This window comes from Acipenser ruthenus, chromosome 1 (genome assembly GCF_902713425.1).
Source record: "Acipenser ruthenus chromosome 1, fAciRut3.2 maternal haplotype, whole genome shotgun sequence".
Taxonomy (NCBI): domain Eukaryota; kingdom Metazoa; phylum Chordata; class Actinopteri; order Acipenseriformes; family Acipenseridae; genus Acipenser; species Acipenser ruthenus.
Window position 1 is genome coordinate 82,008,824 of NC_081189.1, and position 12,648 is coordinate 82,021,471.

The following is a 12,648-nucleotide window of genomic DNA, read 5'->3' on the forward strand; positions in this document are numbered from 1 at the left end:
CAACTTATAGATCTGACATATTATAAAACCTCTTACAAAGAAGACTGGGAATGAATCTACCTCAAGTGTTCATAAGTTAAATTTTCTGTTGTACCAGCAACCAATGATCAAGAACCAGTGGTCAACTCTGTAATACAACAAATTAATAAATAATGTATTATTTTATATTAAAAAAAATATTGACAATTATTTTAAAACGAGATAAACTACTTACCTCAGGCAGAGCAGAGATTACTTTACCTCAGGAAAAAATAGCCATTGACACTCTCGAGCTTTCAGCCAAAAGAGCCGATCGCAAGCTGGGGCAGGAGAAGCTAAACACTGGTGTTTAGCAAAATATTATTATTTGGCAGATCCACATTTGCCTTGATGGCAACTTTATTTATTTTGTTTCAATGAACACAGATTCCTCTTGCATTTGTTTAAGTACAGCTATGGCCAAAAGTTTCCCATCACCCTGTATAATGAAACACTTTTGCTTCATAAAGTCGAATGAAACCTGCTGAATAATGTTACTTTAACATATTGAATTACATTCCGCTTTGTAGTTTTCCATACACTTAATAGTGTTTGTGTTGCTGTCTCTGGACGTTATTTTATATGTGAAAAACCAAATATGCATGAATTAAACTGGTAAATTACTATAGATGAGCCAATTGGAACATACTAAACTCTAAACATCAGAGATTATGACTTAGTATTAAAAACATGGTTCCATACTTGAATTTAACAAACTACACTTCCAAACCAATAAGGCATACCCGTTTACACTGAAATGACTCTGGCAACTGTATTGAAATAATATTAATTTACATATCTCTGAATATCTGTTAACAGTTTGGAGAACGATAATATTACAGAAATGTGGGTCAGTAACACACAGACATTTTAATTGGTATGCTCAACTACTGCATCAATCCATTATGTAGCAAAATACAGAAGTCTTGTGACTATCAATGACAGAGAAGTTCCTGAGTTTGCATATGTCATAGCCACAGACCCATGTACCCCACAACAGCAACTGACTTGCAAAATGGAATTTGAGAGTTTGGACCACTTGTTTGTGTTAATAACTTCCATGTAATTATGCATTGCTTTGGTAGCATTACCCTTGATACATTTTAAAATTATTATTTTATTGTAGTTCACTTTTAAACTTAATACTGCACATATAGGATCATTTACATTAAAAAAAAAAAAAACAGAATATGAAAAAAACTTGTGTAAAAAATATTGTGTCAATTACAATGGAAAAGCTTGATGTAATTTCCTTTGTGTTCTACATAAGAATAATCAAAACGTTATTTTGAAGTGTTTTTTTTTTTTTTTAGAAACTTGTAATATCAGTAACTGTATGACGCTTACAATTAAATAATGGATGGATCTCAGTTAGATGAAAGGCACACTCTGGCACCCAGAACCGGGCAGACTCCAACTGTGGGTCTGGCCCCTGAACAGGACCGCCAGGCTGCCCTAGGGCTCTCAGATGCAATTGTGAGTACACTGCATAACTAGGGCTTCTTCTACAAGAGCATTGTACGCCTATAAGTGGAAATATTTTAAAAACTGTTGCATGGCCGGTGGCCATGATCCCATGTATTGCCCTATAGCAGTTATTTTACAGTTTCTGCAAGATTTACTAGAGGCAGGCAAATCCCCCTCCACATTGAAAGTGTACCTAGCAGCCATATCTGCTTGCCATGTTCCCATCGACTCAGTATCCCCGGGGGCTCATATTCTGGCGACCAGTTTTCTAAAGGGTGCTCAGCGGTTACAACCTCCTATAAAGGACGTTGTCCCCGAATGGAGTCTAGACGTGGTACTGGAGGCTCTCACGAAGGCCCCGTTTGAGCCCATATATACCATAGAGCTGAAATATCTCTTTATGAAGACAGTATGTCTGTTAGCTATCACCTCCACTAAGCGGGTCAGTGAGCTATAGGCATTGTCCGTGCACAGTTCCTGTATGCGCGTTTGGGACGATGGAAACGGTATCGTTGCGCAAGAACCCCCTGTTTTCCTCCCTAAGTTGAGCGTTTCACTTGAATCAATCGGTGGAACAAGAGGCTTTCCATCCCCCTCCCTTTGTGGAGGAGACGGATAGGAGATTGAATTCCCTCTGCGGGTTCGGGCATTGAGAGGTTATGTGGATAGAACGAGAGTGCTGTGTCAGTCTGACCAGCTCTTTATCTGTCATGGTGAAAGGACCCGTGGTCAAGCCCTCTATAAGCAGCGACTGTCCCATTGGATTGTGAACATGTTTTCGACTGCGTATACTAATACCGACCTACCCCCACCTGGGAAGGTGGCCATGCACTGTACCAGAGGTGTGGCTACGTCATGGGCCCTCTTTAGAGGTGCCTCGTTGACAGATATTTGTACTGCGCCTAGCTGGGCTACTCCTCATACATTTACCAGGTTCTACCGACTTAATGTCGTACATCCCTCTATGCCTTTAATAGGCACTAGGGTCCTTGAGGTTGCACCCTCACACCACCAACATTAGATGGCGGTAGCGAGATGTTCCCTCATTCTCCCTCGCGACGGCTTTGGTATACTTTACCAAAAGTATTGTTTCTTCGAATTGAAAGGGAATGATAGGTTACGGATGTAACCCCGGTTCCGTGAAAGAGAAGATGACCGCCAACCTTGTGAGGTCGCATCACTCGCATTCGTGGGTTCAATGCAAAAGAGACTGGAGTCTCCGTGCAGTGACTATTTATTACCTCGGTGAGGCGGCACCGAGAACGTCACTCCGCAGAGGGGCCTATCGGCAGCTTTGATATAAAATGCTCAGCGAATACCTGACAAGCAGGCATATCCCACAAGTATTTTTTGCCTGACTTTCTTAAACTCTTGCGCTGTTTGGTATACGCTAGGGCCAATGGGAGTGAATTACCCAGCAACAATGTTACGTAGAATATGCAGGATGGGCTCACAGATATACAACTAGCAAGGTTTTGTTGATAGTTATTTTAAGTCATAATTAAAACAAATTACTGCTTTTACTAAAACAAAAAAAAGAAAATGTTTTACTTGAATATTATTTCTAGTTCATAAGGACTATTTTCTGTTGTGGCAGGTTATACCTCGAAATGTTAATAAATCTTTAGAAACTAGATTTCTCCTCTCTTTTTTTATGAAACGTTTATAAATCAGTTTTATAAAAGCAACAAGGCACTTGGGGGCATGGATTGTCAGCAGTGTGGTGTAGTGGTTAGGGCTCTGGACTCTTGACCGGAGGGTTGTGGGTTCAATCCCCAGTGGAGGACACTGCTGTTGTACCCTTGAGCAAGGTACTTTACCTAGATTGCTCCAGTAAAAACCCAACTGTATAAATGGGTAATTATATGTAAAAATAATGTGATATCTGTATAATGTGATATCTTGTAACAATTGTAAGTCGCCCTGGATAAGGGCGTCTGCTAAGAAATAAATAATAATAATAATAATTGTCCTGGATATTGTCACATGGGAGGGGTCATAAGCAAAAAAACATTATCATATAATAGACGTACCCCCCCCCAACTCAACACCCCACGACCATCATGGCAGTAAAAATAGACATAATGAAGCGTTCTTACCTTTGTATAAGTTAGTGATCAGCAGATGTGTCAGCCGCATAAAGAGCACCAATCCAGGTGCCTATAGAATCTATTTTATTCTGAACGGTATATTATACAGAGGTCTGAGTCCACTTTGCTCAATTTTGAATTCCAGTGTTAGTATTTAGTGTGAGATTACTGTTGTGCCTTGGTATTAAATCTGCTTAGGGTAATTTTAGGGCCAGTGCAGTGTACTAGCTTACCATATTGCCACACAAATAAAAAATATTATGTTCTCTTAAGTTATGCAAGTTTACTTCCTCTATTACAGTATACATAGCCCAACCTGAGCTTTATGTACAATTTGTATGCTGCACAGGAAACTATGTGGAGTGAGATGGAGTCCACTATCACCCTTCATTTAAATGTGCTTTATTTTGCTCTTATCTGCCCCCTATTTTACTGCATTTAATCCTGTACTTCAGAATATTGTAATCTGCCAAGTGTTTAACCTGTAGTATTTTGTACTTAATCATAAACTGATGTAACTATCACTATTTAATCATATCCTGATGTAACTATCACTATTATCTGCTGTATTATTGAATTGTGGTTTGTCACACTTGAACAAAAATGATTGTATTTCATGCTCTTATTGTATTACTTGTATTGTAACACTTGAATGTATTTGTATTTGCTTGCGATTGTAAGTCGCCCTGGATAAGGGCGTCTGCTAAGAAATAAATAATAATAATAATAATAACACAGGAAATGAATGAGAAGAGGAAAATGTATTCAAAGTGAAAATAAAGCCTGAAAACAAAACATGAACAACAAACTTGTGAAAATGGAAGAAAATGTATATGAAGACGAGATTATTACAACCTAGTACTTTTCTACCATAAAGCCATTTTATAGGGGTCCTAGGTGAACATTATTGACTTCACATAGGCAAGTAAAATAGATTAATATTAAAGGTAATATGCCGTCAAGATCAAAATATCTGCAGAACCTGCAGTGAAACTACCAAAACGATTGCTATTCTTTGAACATTTTTACTTTCCTTATGTAGCATTAATATTCCACAAGTCTTATATCCACCTAAAGTTATCCCAGCTCTGTCTGATATGCTGTTAAAAGATCCTATCTTCAGCTCTTAAACCACTTGCTATCTAAAGCTGTAAACATCATAGGCTGAATCTGTCCTGTTGCATGGCAGCTATTATTTATCATAGAAAAACTGTGTCAGCATCAGGAATCTCAACCCTGAAGCTTGACGTGTTTAAATATGCCATTCCAGACCACAATAACTGATGCAGCTGTTTCACAACTTTAAGGATAGCCTGACATATGAAACTAAACTTTCAACCGAATTAGTCCATGGAGTGTCCCCCACACACCATAATGTAGATTGTCCCTCATTATAGGGGGACTTTAGACCTATAATAATAATAATAATGAGGGAGGATATTACTGAGAAAACAGGAGGCACATTTAATCACTGGCCTCTATCCACCATATTTCATTGTATTAATAAATGTCAAAAAGCGGTTCAATAGTTCAAGAGTGGGAGTTAAAGGACAATTAGATTCGATGGAGGAAAGGGCTGCTAAAATATTTTTAAACCTTAGTTTACTTCATGTGTGTACATTTCCTAGTTCTGTTTCTCACAGTGATTGTTCTATTTTATATGCTTCTTTGAAACTTGTTTTCTGTTTATTTTCAGGTTTCAAAGCATTTACTGGCATGACTTGGGTTATACTGTCTGTACTGGAACTGACTCATGGCTTTCATGTATAGACCTGTTAGCTATAATCCAGGTCTGAAGTACAGTTTATTTGAAGTTCACCAGGAACAACTAAATAACTTACCTGCATACAGTTCAAATGTACTGTAAATCTATTTGGAAATGTAAACTGTAATATAAAAAATGGACAAACTAAGATATCCATGTTCACTAATATAGTGGAATTTAGGAATAAAGCTTTAGTTGTAAGACTTGTTTTCTTAGCATTTTTACTTCTAGACTAAAACATAATTAAATTGCTGTCGACTTTGTTTTTTATGGAGATTAATATAATGGTGTATAACAGTTGTTTTACGGGCAGTAATAAAAACTACACAAACTGCAACAGTAGCACACAAGAAGCAGAGCATCTGTACAGTACTCTCTGGAGGGAAATTATTAGCGTTTAAACAATGCAAAACAGGGCAAACAACTCAAATCCTAAACCTTTGAACTACCCTATGTTACTCTTAACATGACCTCACCCTGTGAATAAGTACAAACTGGGATATAAATCATGGCTCAAATATCCTTTTTCAATAAAGCAGATGTGTGGCTGAATTATTTCTTTGTTTCTCTTTGACATGATAAAAATGTGGGTCTCTTGAAACAAACAAACTCAGGTCAGTCAGGCAAACATCTTCCTATTCCTGAGAATTCGGTGGCTGAGATGTGGATTTGCTACACTGGGGGGCGCTAGACAGCAGTTTTGTTATGGGTAGAGTGATACCGTGTGAAATGCAAGCAGTCCTCATCTGGAGCTTTGAAAGAGGGGGTGAGCAGAAGTTAGTCTAGAATGTTGAGAAGTGTGAACTGAACCCACAGAGTGCGCTCGTCGCTGCCCCAAGCCCCCAAGACAACCTCCAGGGACATCCTGCTGCAGACGCTACTGATCTCATACAGCCATGAAGTGAACAACCTGGTCAACAAAACGATGAAATTAAACTGAAATGGCTGATATATCACCAAGATGTATGGATCAATCGCGCGGCAGCAACATACACATATGCGCTGAAGAAACCCGATGCGGGCAGATGTTATTTTAGAAAACAGCTGGAGCTTGTTTTACACTCCCGATCTTGCGTGTCAGCGCTTCAGTTCCGACTCATTGTGAGTGACTTGTTATACTCATGTATTGTATAATATATGACAAAAAAAAGAAAAGTTTGCAAGATTATTACATTGGAAAATAATTTGCAAGTGCATTACATTAGTTTTTTGGTCTTACAGCCGTACCAGTGTTTTTTTTTTTTTTATTATTATTGAAACAATGAACGACAATGGGTATTTAGATAATGTAACAATATCAATTATATATATATATATATATATATATATATATATATATATATATATATATATATATATATATATATATATATATATATATATATATATATATATTTCCATTTTGCTTGGTGCGCTTTTTACCCGCACAATTATTTTGAAACATTTGGATTATATTCATAAAATAATAATTATATTGTAATTTATATTGCAGGAAAATCTAGAGCTGCTTTTATAAGAAGAAACTTTGACTCACCTGGAACTCTATAATCAACATGAAGCATGGTGTAGAGTTTTGGACACCTATTCATTGATCCGGCTTATCCTTCGCCGATTTGGATCAAACATTAACTTATGGACATAATTATCCGGGGGTACCGCCCCATGATCGAGATGACTTGATTTCACAGTGCTGATAGATACAGGCAGTTGGCACCATGTTCATGTCCAGGTTTGTTGTGCTGGTTGCTTTAGTGGCTGCTGCCGGGTTGTGTTGCCTTGGCAGCGACGTCTCTTCATTAATTCTCCCCTTTACCGACTGTCTGAAGAGCAAGGGCAAAGCAGGTTATTTCCAGGGCTCAATTGATGTTACAGAGTCTGGAGCAAAGTGCATCAACTGGAATAATGTAACCAGTTTTAAAGATAGATACCCAGGAAAAGGACTAGGCGATCACAATTATTGTAGAAACCCCGATAGCAGGATCAGACCATGGTGCTTTTTCAGAAACAATAGAGACCGAGTAGACTGGGGCTACTGTGACTGCAAACAAGGTAATTTATATTTTCAAATATTTATAAAGTTTGCTACAAATGAACGCAAGTTTGTTCAAGTATTGTTTTTATTTGTATTATGTTTTATTTGTATTAACAACGGTTAACACTGCGTTTGCGTGTTAATATAGGCTACTACACAAAGTATAGATATACTAAGTTTAATAATCAGAAATAAATCAATATTTATTCATACATTTTGTTTTGGTCAAAAATAGACAATCAGCACGATTTTTTAAAAAGGTGCACAATAAGAACAATATCGCAGAATTATTTTGGAGGCTGTGTGGTCCAGTGGTTAAAGAAAAAGCCATGTAACCAGGAGATCTCCGGTTCAAATCCCACCTCAGCCACTGACTCATTGCGTGACCCTGAGCTAGTCACTTGTGCTCCGTCTTTCGGGTGAGACGTAGTTGTAAGTGACTGCAGCTGATGCATAGTTCACACACCCTAGTCTCTGTAAGTCGCCTTGGATAAAGGCGTCTGCTAAATAAACAAATTATATTATTATAACCACGTCACTTGAGTTATATATTTTAAAGCGTCAACAAGTGAATACACGACTAATTTGATCTAAACCGTTTGAAAGCCATATATTTAGTGACCCAACTCAGATTTTATTTATTTATTTTATTTCTTAGCAGACGACCTTATCCAGGGCGACTTACAATTGTTACAAGATATCACATTATTTTTACATACAATTACCCATTTATACAGTTGGGTTTTTACTGGAGCAATCTAGGTAAAGTACCTTGCTCAAGGGTACAGCAGCAGTGTCACCCATCGGGGATTGAACCCACAACCCTCCGGTCAAGAGTCCAGAGCCCTAACCACTACTCCACACTGCTGTCACTTTGTGAGCGCTTATTTTGCCCTTTTGAAAGTCATGCTGAATGTTTGAGTAGACGACCAGGGGCTCGGTTCTATATTGCGAGATCGTAAGTTCAAATACGACCAGTTATCATCTGCAATCTTGATCAGTTATCACCTGTTTCTATAGTCGAGTCTAATCGTAGTTGGTGTCGTGTTTCAATACGACAGAGACTAATGTCTGAAAATACGAGTCACGCAACACAAGGAATGTATTTGGAATGGTCATGGAAATCACATTTGCCTAATCATTATTATAATAATCTTATATAATTTATGCTGTATATAATTGTATATATTCCCATGAAATGTACACGTTTGGAACTATACCATAAACACAGCATTATGTTACTAATAAAGAGTGATTAAGAAGTCTAATTTAATATTTAAATTTAATAGTGACTTGTCAATTTGGGGCAGTGGGTAGGAATCCTTCCTGGTTACTGCATTCATGCGGCAGTAGTCCACACAAGAGTGTAGGCCATTTTTTTTTTTTTTGGTAACCAAGACTACCGGAGCTGCCCACGGACTGTCAGATGGCTCGATAACGTCCGTATCTAGCATCTCCTGTATCATGTTTCCAGCCAGTTCACATCGGAAAAGGTGGAGGCAACAAGGTGGTTCCCAGTTTGGGGGTGCTGCCCCGGTATCGATTTGGTGTTGCACCAGGCTGGTCCAACCCCTGAAAAGGGCCAATCCCGCCCCGCCCCCCCACCCTCCTACCTGCTGGGGGCGTGTGTGTCGGCGCTTGCAGCAATGCGGCCGCCTGCCCCAGATATACTGGGAGAGCCCTGATAAGGGCTCTGACCAGTCTCCTTCTTCCACCACTCCCAGTCTGGTCTCCCGGGCGATGACTGCACACCGACCAAGCCTACTGGAATCTCCAGCTGCAGTGCTGGGCCGTCGCCGACCGGGGGTGCGAGGGCGGTCGCGCTGCCATTGCTTTTTGAATGGCCACAATCTCCTCCATCACCTTGGCCAGCCTCAGCCCGCTTTGATCCAGGCCCACCTCCACCTCGACTGCTTGAACAGCAGGTTGGCTGCGGTGCTCACCTTCCTCTTTAGAGATGTCCTCCCACTCCTGCGCTAGTTGGAGGGCGTCTTGCAGGGAGCGCAGCTTGGACAGCCGCAGATGTTTGCACAGCTCCCCGGGGCTGACTGCCTCCACTAACTGGAAGCGTGCCTGTTCCTCTTGCTCTCGCGCTAGTGAATCTGCATAGGCACGCTGCACTTCCCGCTCCAGGTCCGGTGCCAGCTTTGCCAGAATTCTTCCGGGGGAGCACACTCACCACCTGAATCGAACTCGTAGCAGCTCTCGGTCCCCCATGCTGCCGAACCTGCGCTGGAGAGCGTCGGTCATTGCTGACACCAATGTGACAAGATAGAGGTAATGGATAGCTCTTACAAGGACTCCCGGAAGCAATTACACTGATGTGATTGGCAGCAGAGAAAGGAAAGACAACTGACACATTCAATGAATGCTCAGACAGTTTATTATTGCAAAGCCCAAAGGGTGCCTGCTTGAACACTGTAAAAGCAGAGGTGGTCACTACAGGGAAGTGCCCCCCTCTCACGATGACCACCGGCCCTCGCCCCCAAACCACCACCAACTAGTGTCCTCTATGTGTACACATCGATAACCCCCCCACCCCGGTCCCACATTTATCATGTTACCCATGATCCTGTGCGTTATGCGCCCCCGTACACATCAGAATAGCTTCTGTGTAGCTAGTTTAAATCCTTATAACAACTCATACAATTTATTTAGCGATTTGTAACTATATTATAGCGAACTTCGGTTCCCGCAAGCAGGGGCTTCTCACAGGTGGAGGTCGAATGTGAGCCTGGGACCTCCGGCTTTGAAGCATAGCACCAATACTGCTGTACAAAAGAGCCGTGTTCCATTGCAGGAGCAGATATCGGGCTTTTGCCTTCATGTTCAGATTAAGTCACCTACCAGCCCTGACCCCTACCCCCGTGCATGCTACAATATGCATTTGTGCACTTTTCAGTCTATGCCTCCAAAGTCCCATATTTCACTTTACGAAAGTACATTATTTAGCATTGATCACACACGTATGTATGTATTTATTTATTTGAATCTGAATAATAGAACATTTGAAAAAAAAAAATCCATTCCTAAATAAGCATTTATCCTCCTCTGTCAAAGTAAGGGTGTTTACAAAAAGCGACCCTTGAGTTGATCTCTATACAAACAATATACATGTGTGGTTTTATAAGCTATTTGTCAGGTGTTACAGGGAATGCTGAGCAAGCACATAGCAGTTATTTATTATAATCCACAATGAAGGCAAAGGTATTTGACTTAATTAAGTAAGATGTGCTATCATCACAAACTCAGTAGCCCAATGCCAATATTTACCATTTATCCCTATTCTCTATTTTTTTTTTAATAGTGCTTATGAGTGGCTGCACCCAAATATATCTTATCTATTCTATAAATCAAAGGCTGGACAAATTAAATAACATTGTTGCTCAACCCACAGTCACATGGCATACATTAATGTTGTTTATCCTTAATTATAGATTGAAGCAACCACTATGTGCAAGTAAGGTCAATATATTCATCTTAATAATTAAATACCCTATGCCTGACCCCATCAAAATGTCCACAAGCAATGATTGGACAGTACCTTAATGTTAGTACAGGCTACCTACTGTACATTGCACGTCAATTGAACTACTGTATATTCATGATTTGCTGAGACCTAATGTTGATATTTTCATACTGTTTTTGTTACACCAAATGCCACAAAAGCATTGAATTGAGGTTTTGTGTTTCACAATGGAAGTTATACTTGGCCAAAGTAAACTATTAATGTTGTCAGGATTATTTAAACAACCAAAGGTGTTTTTACTGAGAAAGAAATAGTCTTCAACTTAAATCACCTTTTTATTGGTTCGCCTCCAGTTTCAGCAATATAGAAGTATCATACGTTTGACAAACACCTATTGGCGTCAGGCATGTAATGTGTTTTGCTGGGGTGGACCATTGCTGGACACACACACTAGCTGTATTCTGTTGTGCTTACTGCACAGTTTAGCTCAGAGTACCAGTTCTTTAAGAGTATCTGTTTCAACAACAGCATTTGGGAGTTCCCAAGAGAGTTCCTTCAAGTTCCTTTATGTTGTTTAGTCTAAGCTTGAGTGAAAGATTACATTTAAAGTGAAATCAGCTCAAGTGCTTGTTGCCAGTAGAGCTGAAATACCTTAAAAACCAACATGCAGTCAAAGTAGTAATGATAAGTGAATTGCAATTAAAGCTAATGGAATGCTAAACATACAGTATATAATATAAAGATAATATGGCAGACAGTGTATTATAATGTTTAATTACATCAAGGCAAAGCTCCATTTTTTTTTTTTTTGAATACCCATCAGCTCCCCGAGATGAATTTACATTATATACCTATTAGTTACCTTTTTAATCTGTATTTAAAAAATAGCAGAGAAAGAAATATTATTTAACTACATAGGATACTATTAGTATCAATATAAATTGCATAGAGAACTAAAATAATGATTACTTTTTGTAAACTATACAGTTATAACACTTCAGTAGGTATTAAATGTTCTGACACTAACAAGGCCTTTTAGGTATGTATAGAACCCATTGTAAATACACACATTTTGCAGCAGTTTGCTAACTGACAAAAATACTTAAAACTTCAGCTGCTTTACCTCCACCTCATTCCACCCTGTATAGTTTACAGAGCCTTTATGTTGTATGCTTTATCAATGGAATGGAAAGGTTGTCTGTAATAAGAAAAAAATTGACCCACCAGGTTCAGTGCGCCTACAAGGAGGCAGAACCAGACTGGAAGGCACTGTTGAGGTTTACTTAAATGGAGTTTGGGGAACAATCTGCAGCAACAGCTGGGGGGATGAGGATGCAGCTGTAGTCTGTCGACAGCTGGGCCACAGGTAAGGAGTTTGACAAAGTATGAAATACAATCGCTGCTTTGCTAATTTCGATGAGCAAAAGAGCTACTTACTCTGCTATATTTGCTTAACAGTCTTCAAATAGCGGTAATGTTTTTTTTTTTTACAGCTGGGACTGATATTTCTTTTGTTACTGGTTCTATAAATTACTCAAACCTAGTGTCTTTACATATGAAGTGGCCTTGTATATGCCTGCATATTCTTACTTTCCTGAACTTTAACCAACAGTAGTACAGAAAGACATCCTCAATGTATAGAACAAAAGGACAAACTGTTATCCATGAAATTTGAATCCCTCTCCAAAACCTTTGTTGCTCTATCGATCCACACTCCTGCATTCACGTTTGCATCCCATGCTAAGGTATTTGCTCAATTTACCAGAAATATCAGTAATGTGACAGTTTCCACAGGGTCTGTGCTATA

General features: G+C 39.3%; 1 protein-coding gene across 1 annotated transcript in view; it reads left to right on the plus strand.

Moving 5' to 3' along the window:
- Nucleotides 1-6,088: 6,088 nt before the first annotated feature.
- Nucleotides 6,089-12,648, plus strand: part of LOC117421444 (neurotrypsin-like) — a 35,697-nt gene continuing 29,137 nt past the window's right edge. The window contains exons 1-3 of the mRNA XM_034035900.3: nucleotides 6,089-6,441; nucleotides 6,833-7,389; nucleotides 12,069-12,207. Coding sequence (XP_033891791.3) covers nucleotides 7,056-7,389; nucleotides 12,069-12,207 — 473 coding nt within the window. The 5' untranslated portion in view covers nucleotides 6,089-6,441; nucleotides 6,833-7,055. The remainder of the gene's footprint in view (nucleotides 6,442-6,832; nucleotides 7,390-12,068; nucleotides 12,208-12,648) is intronic.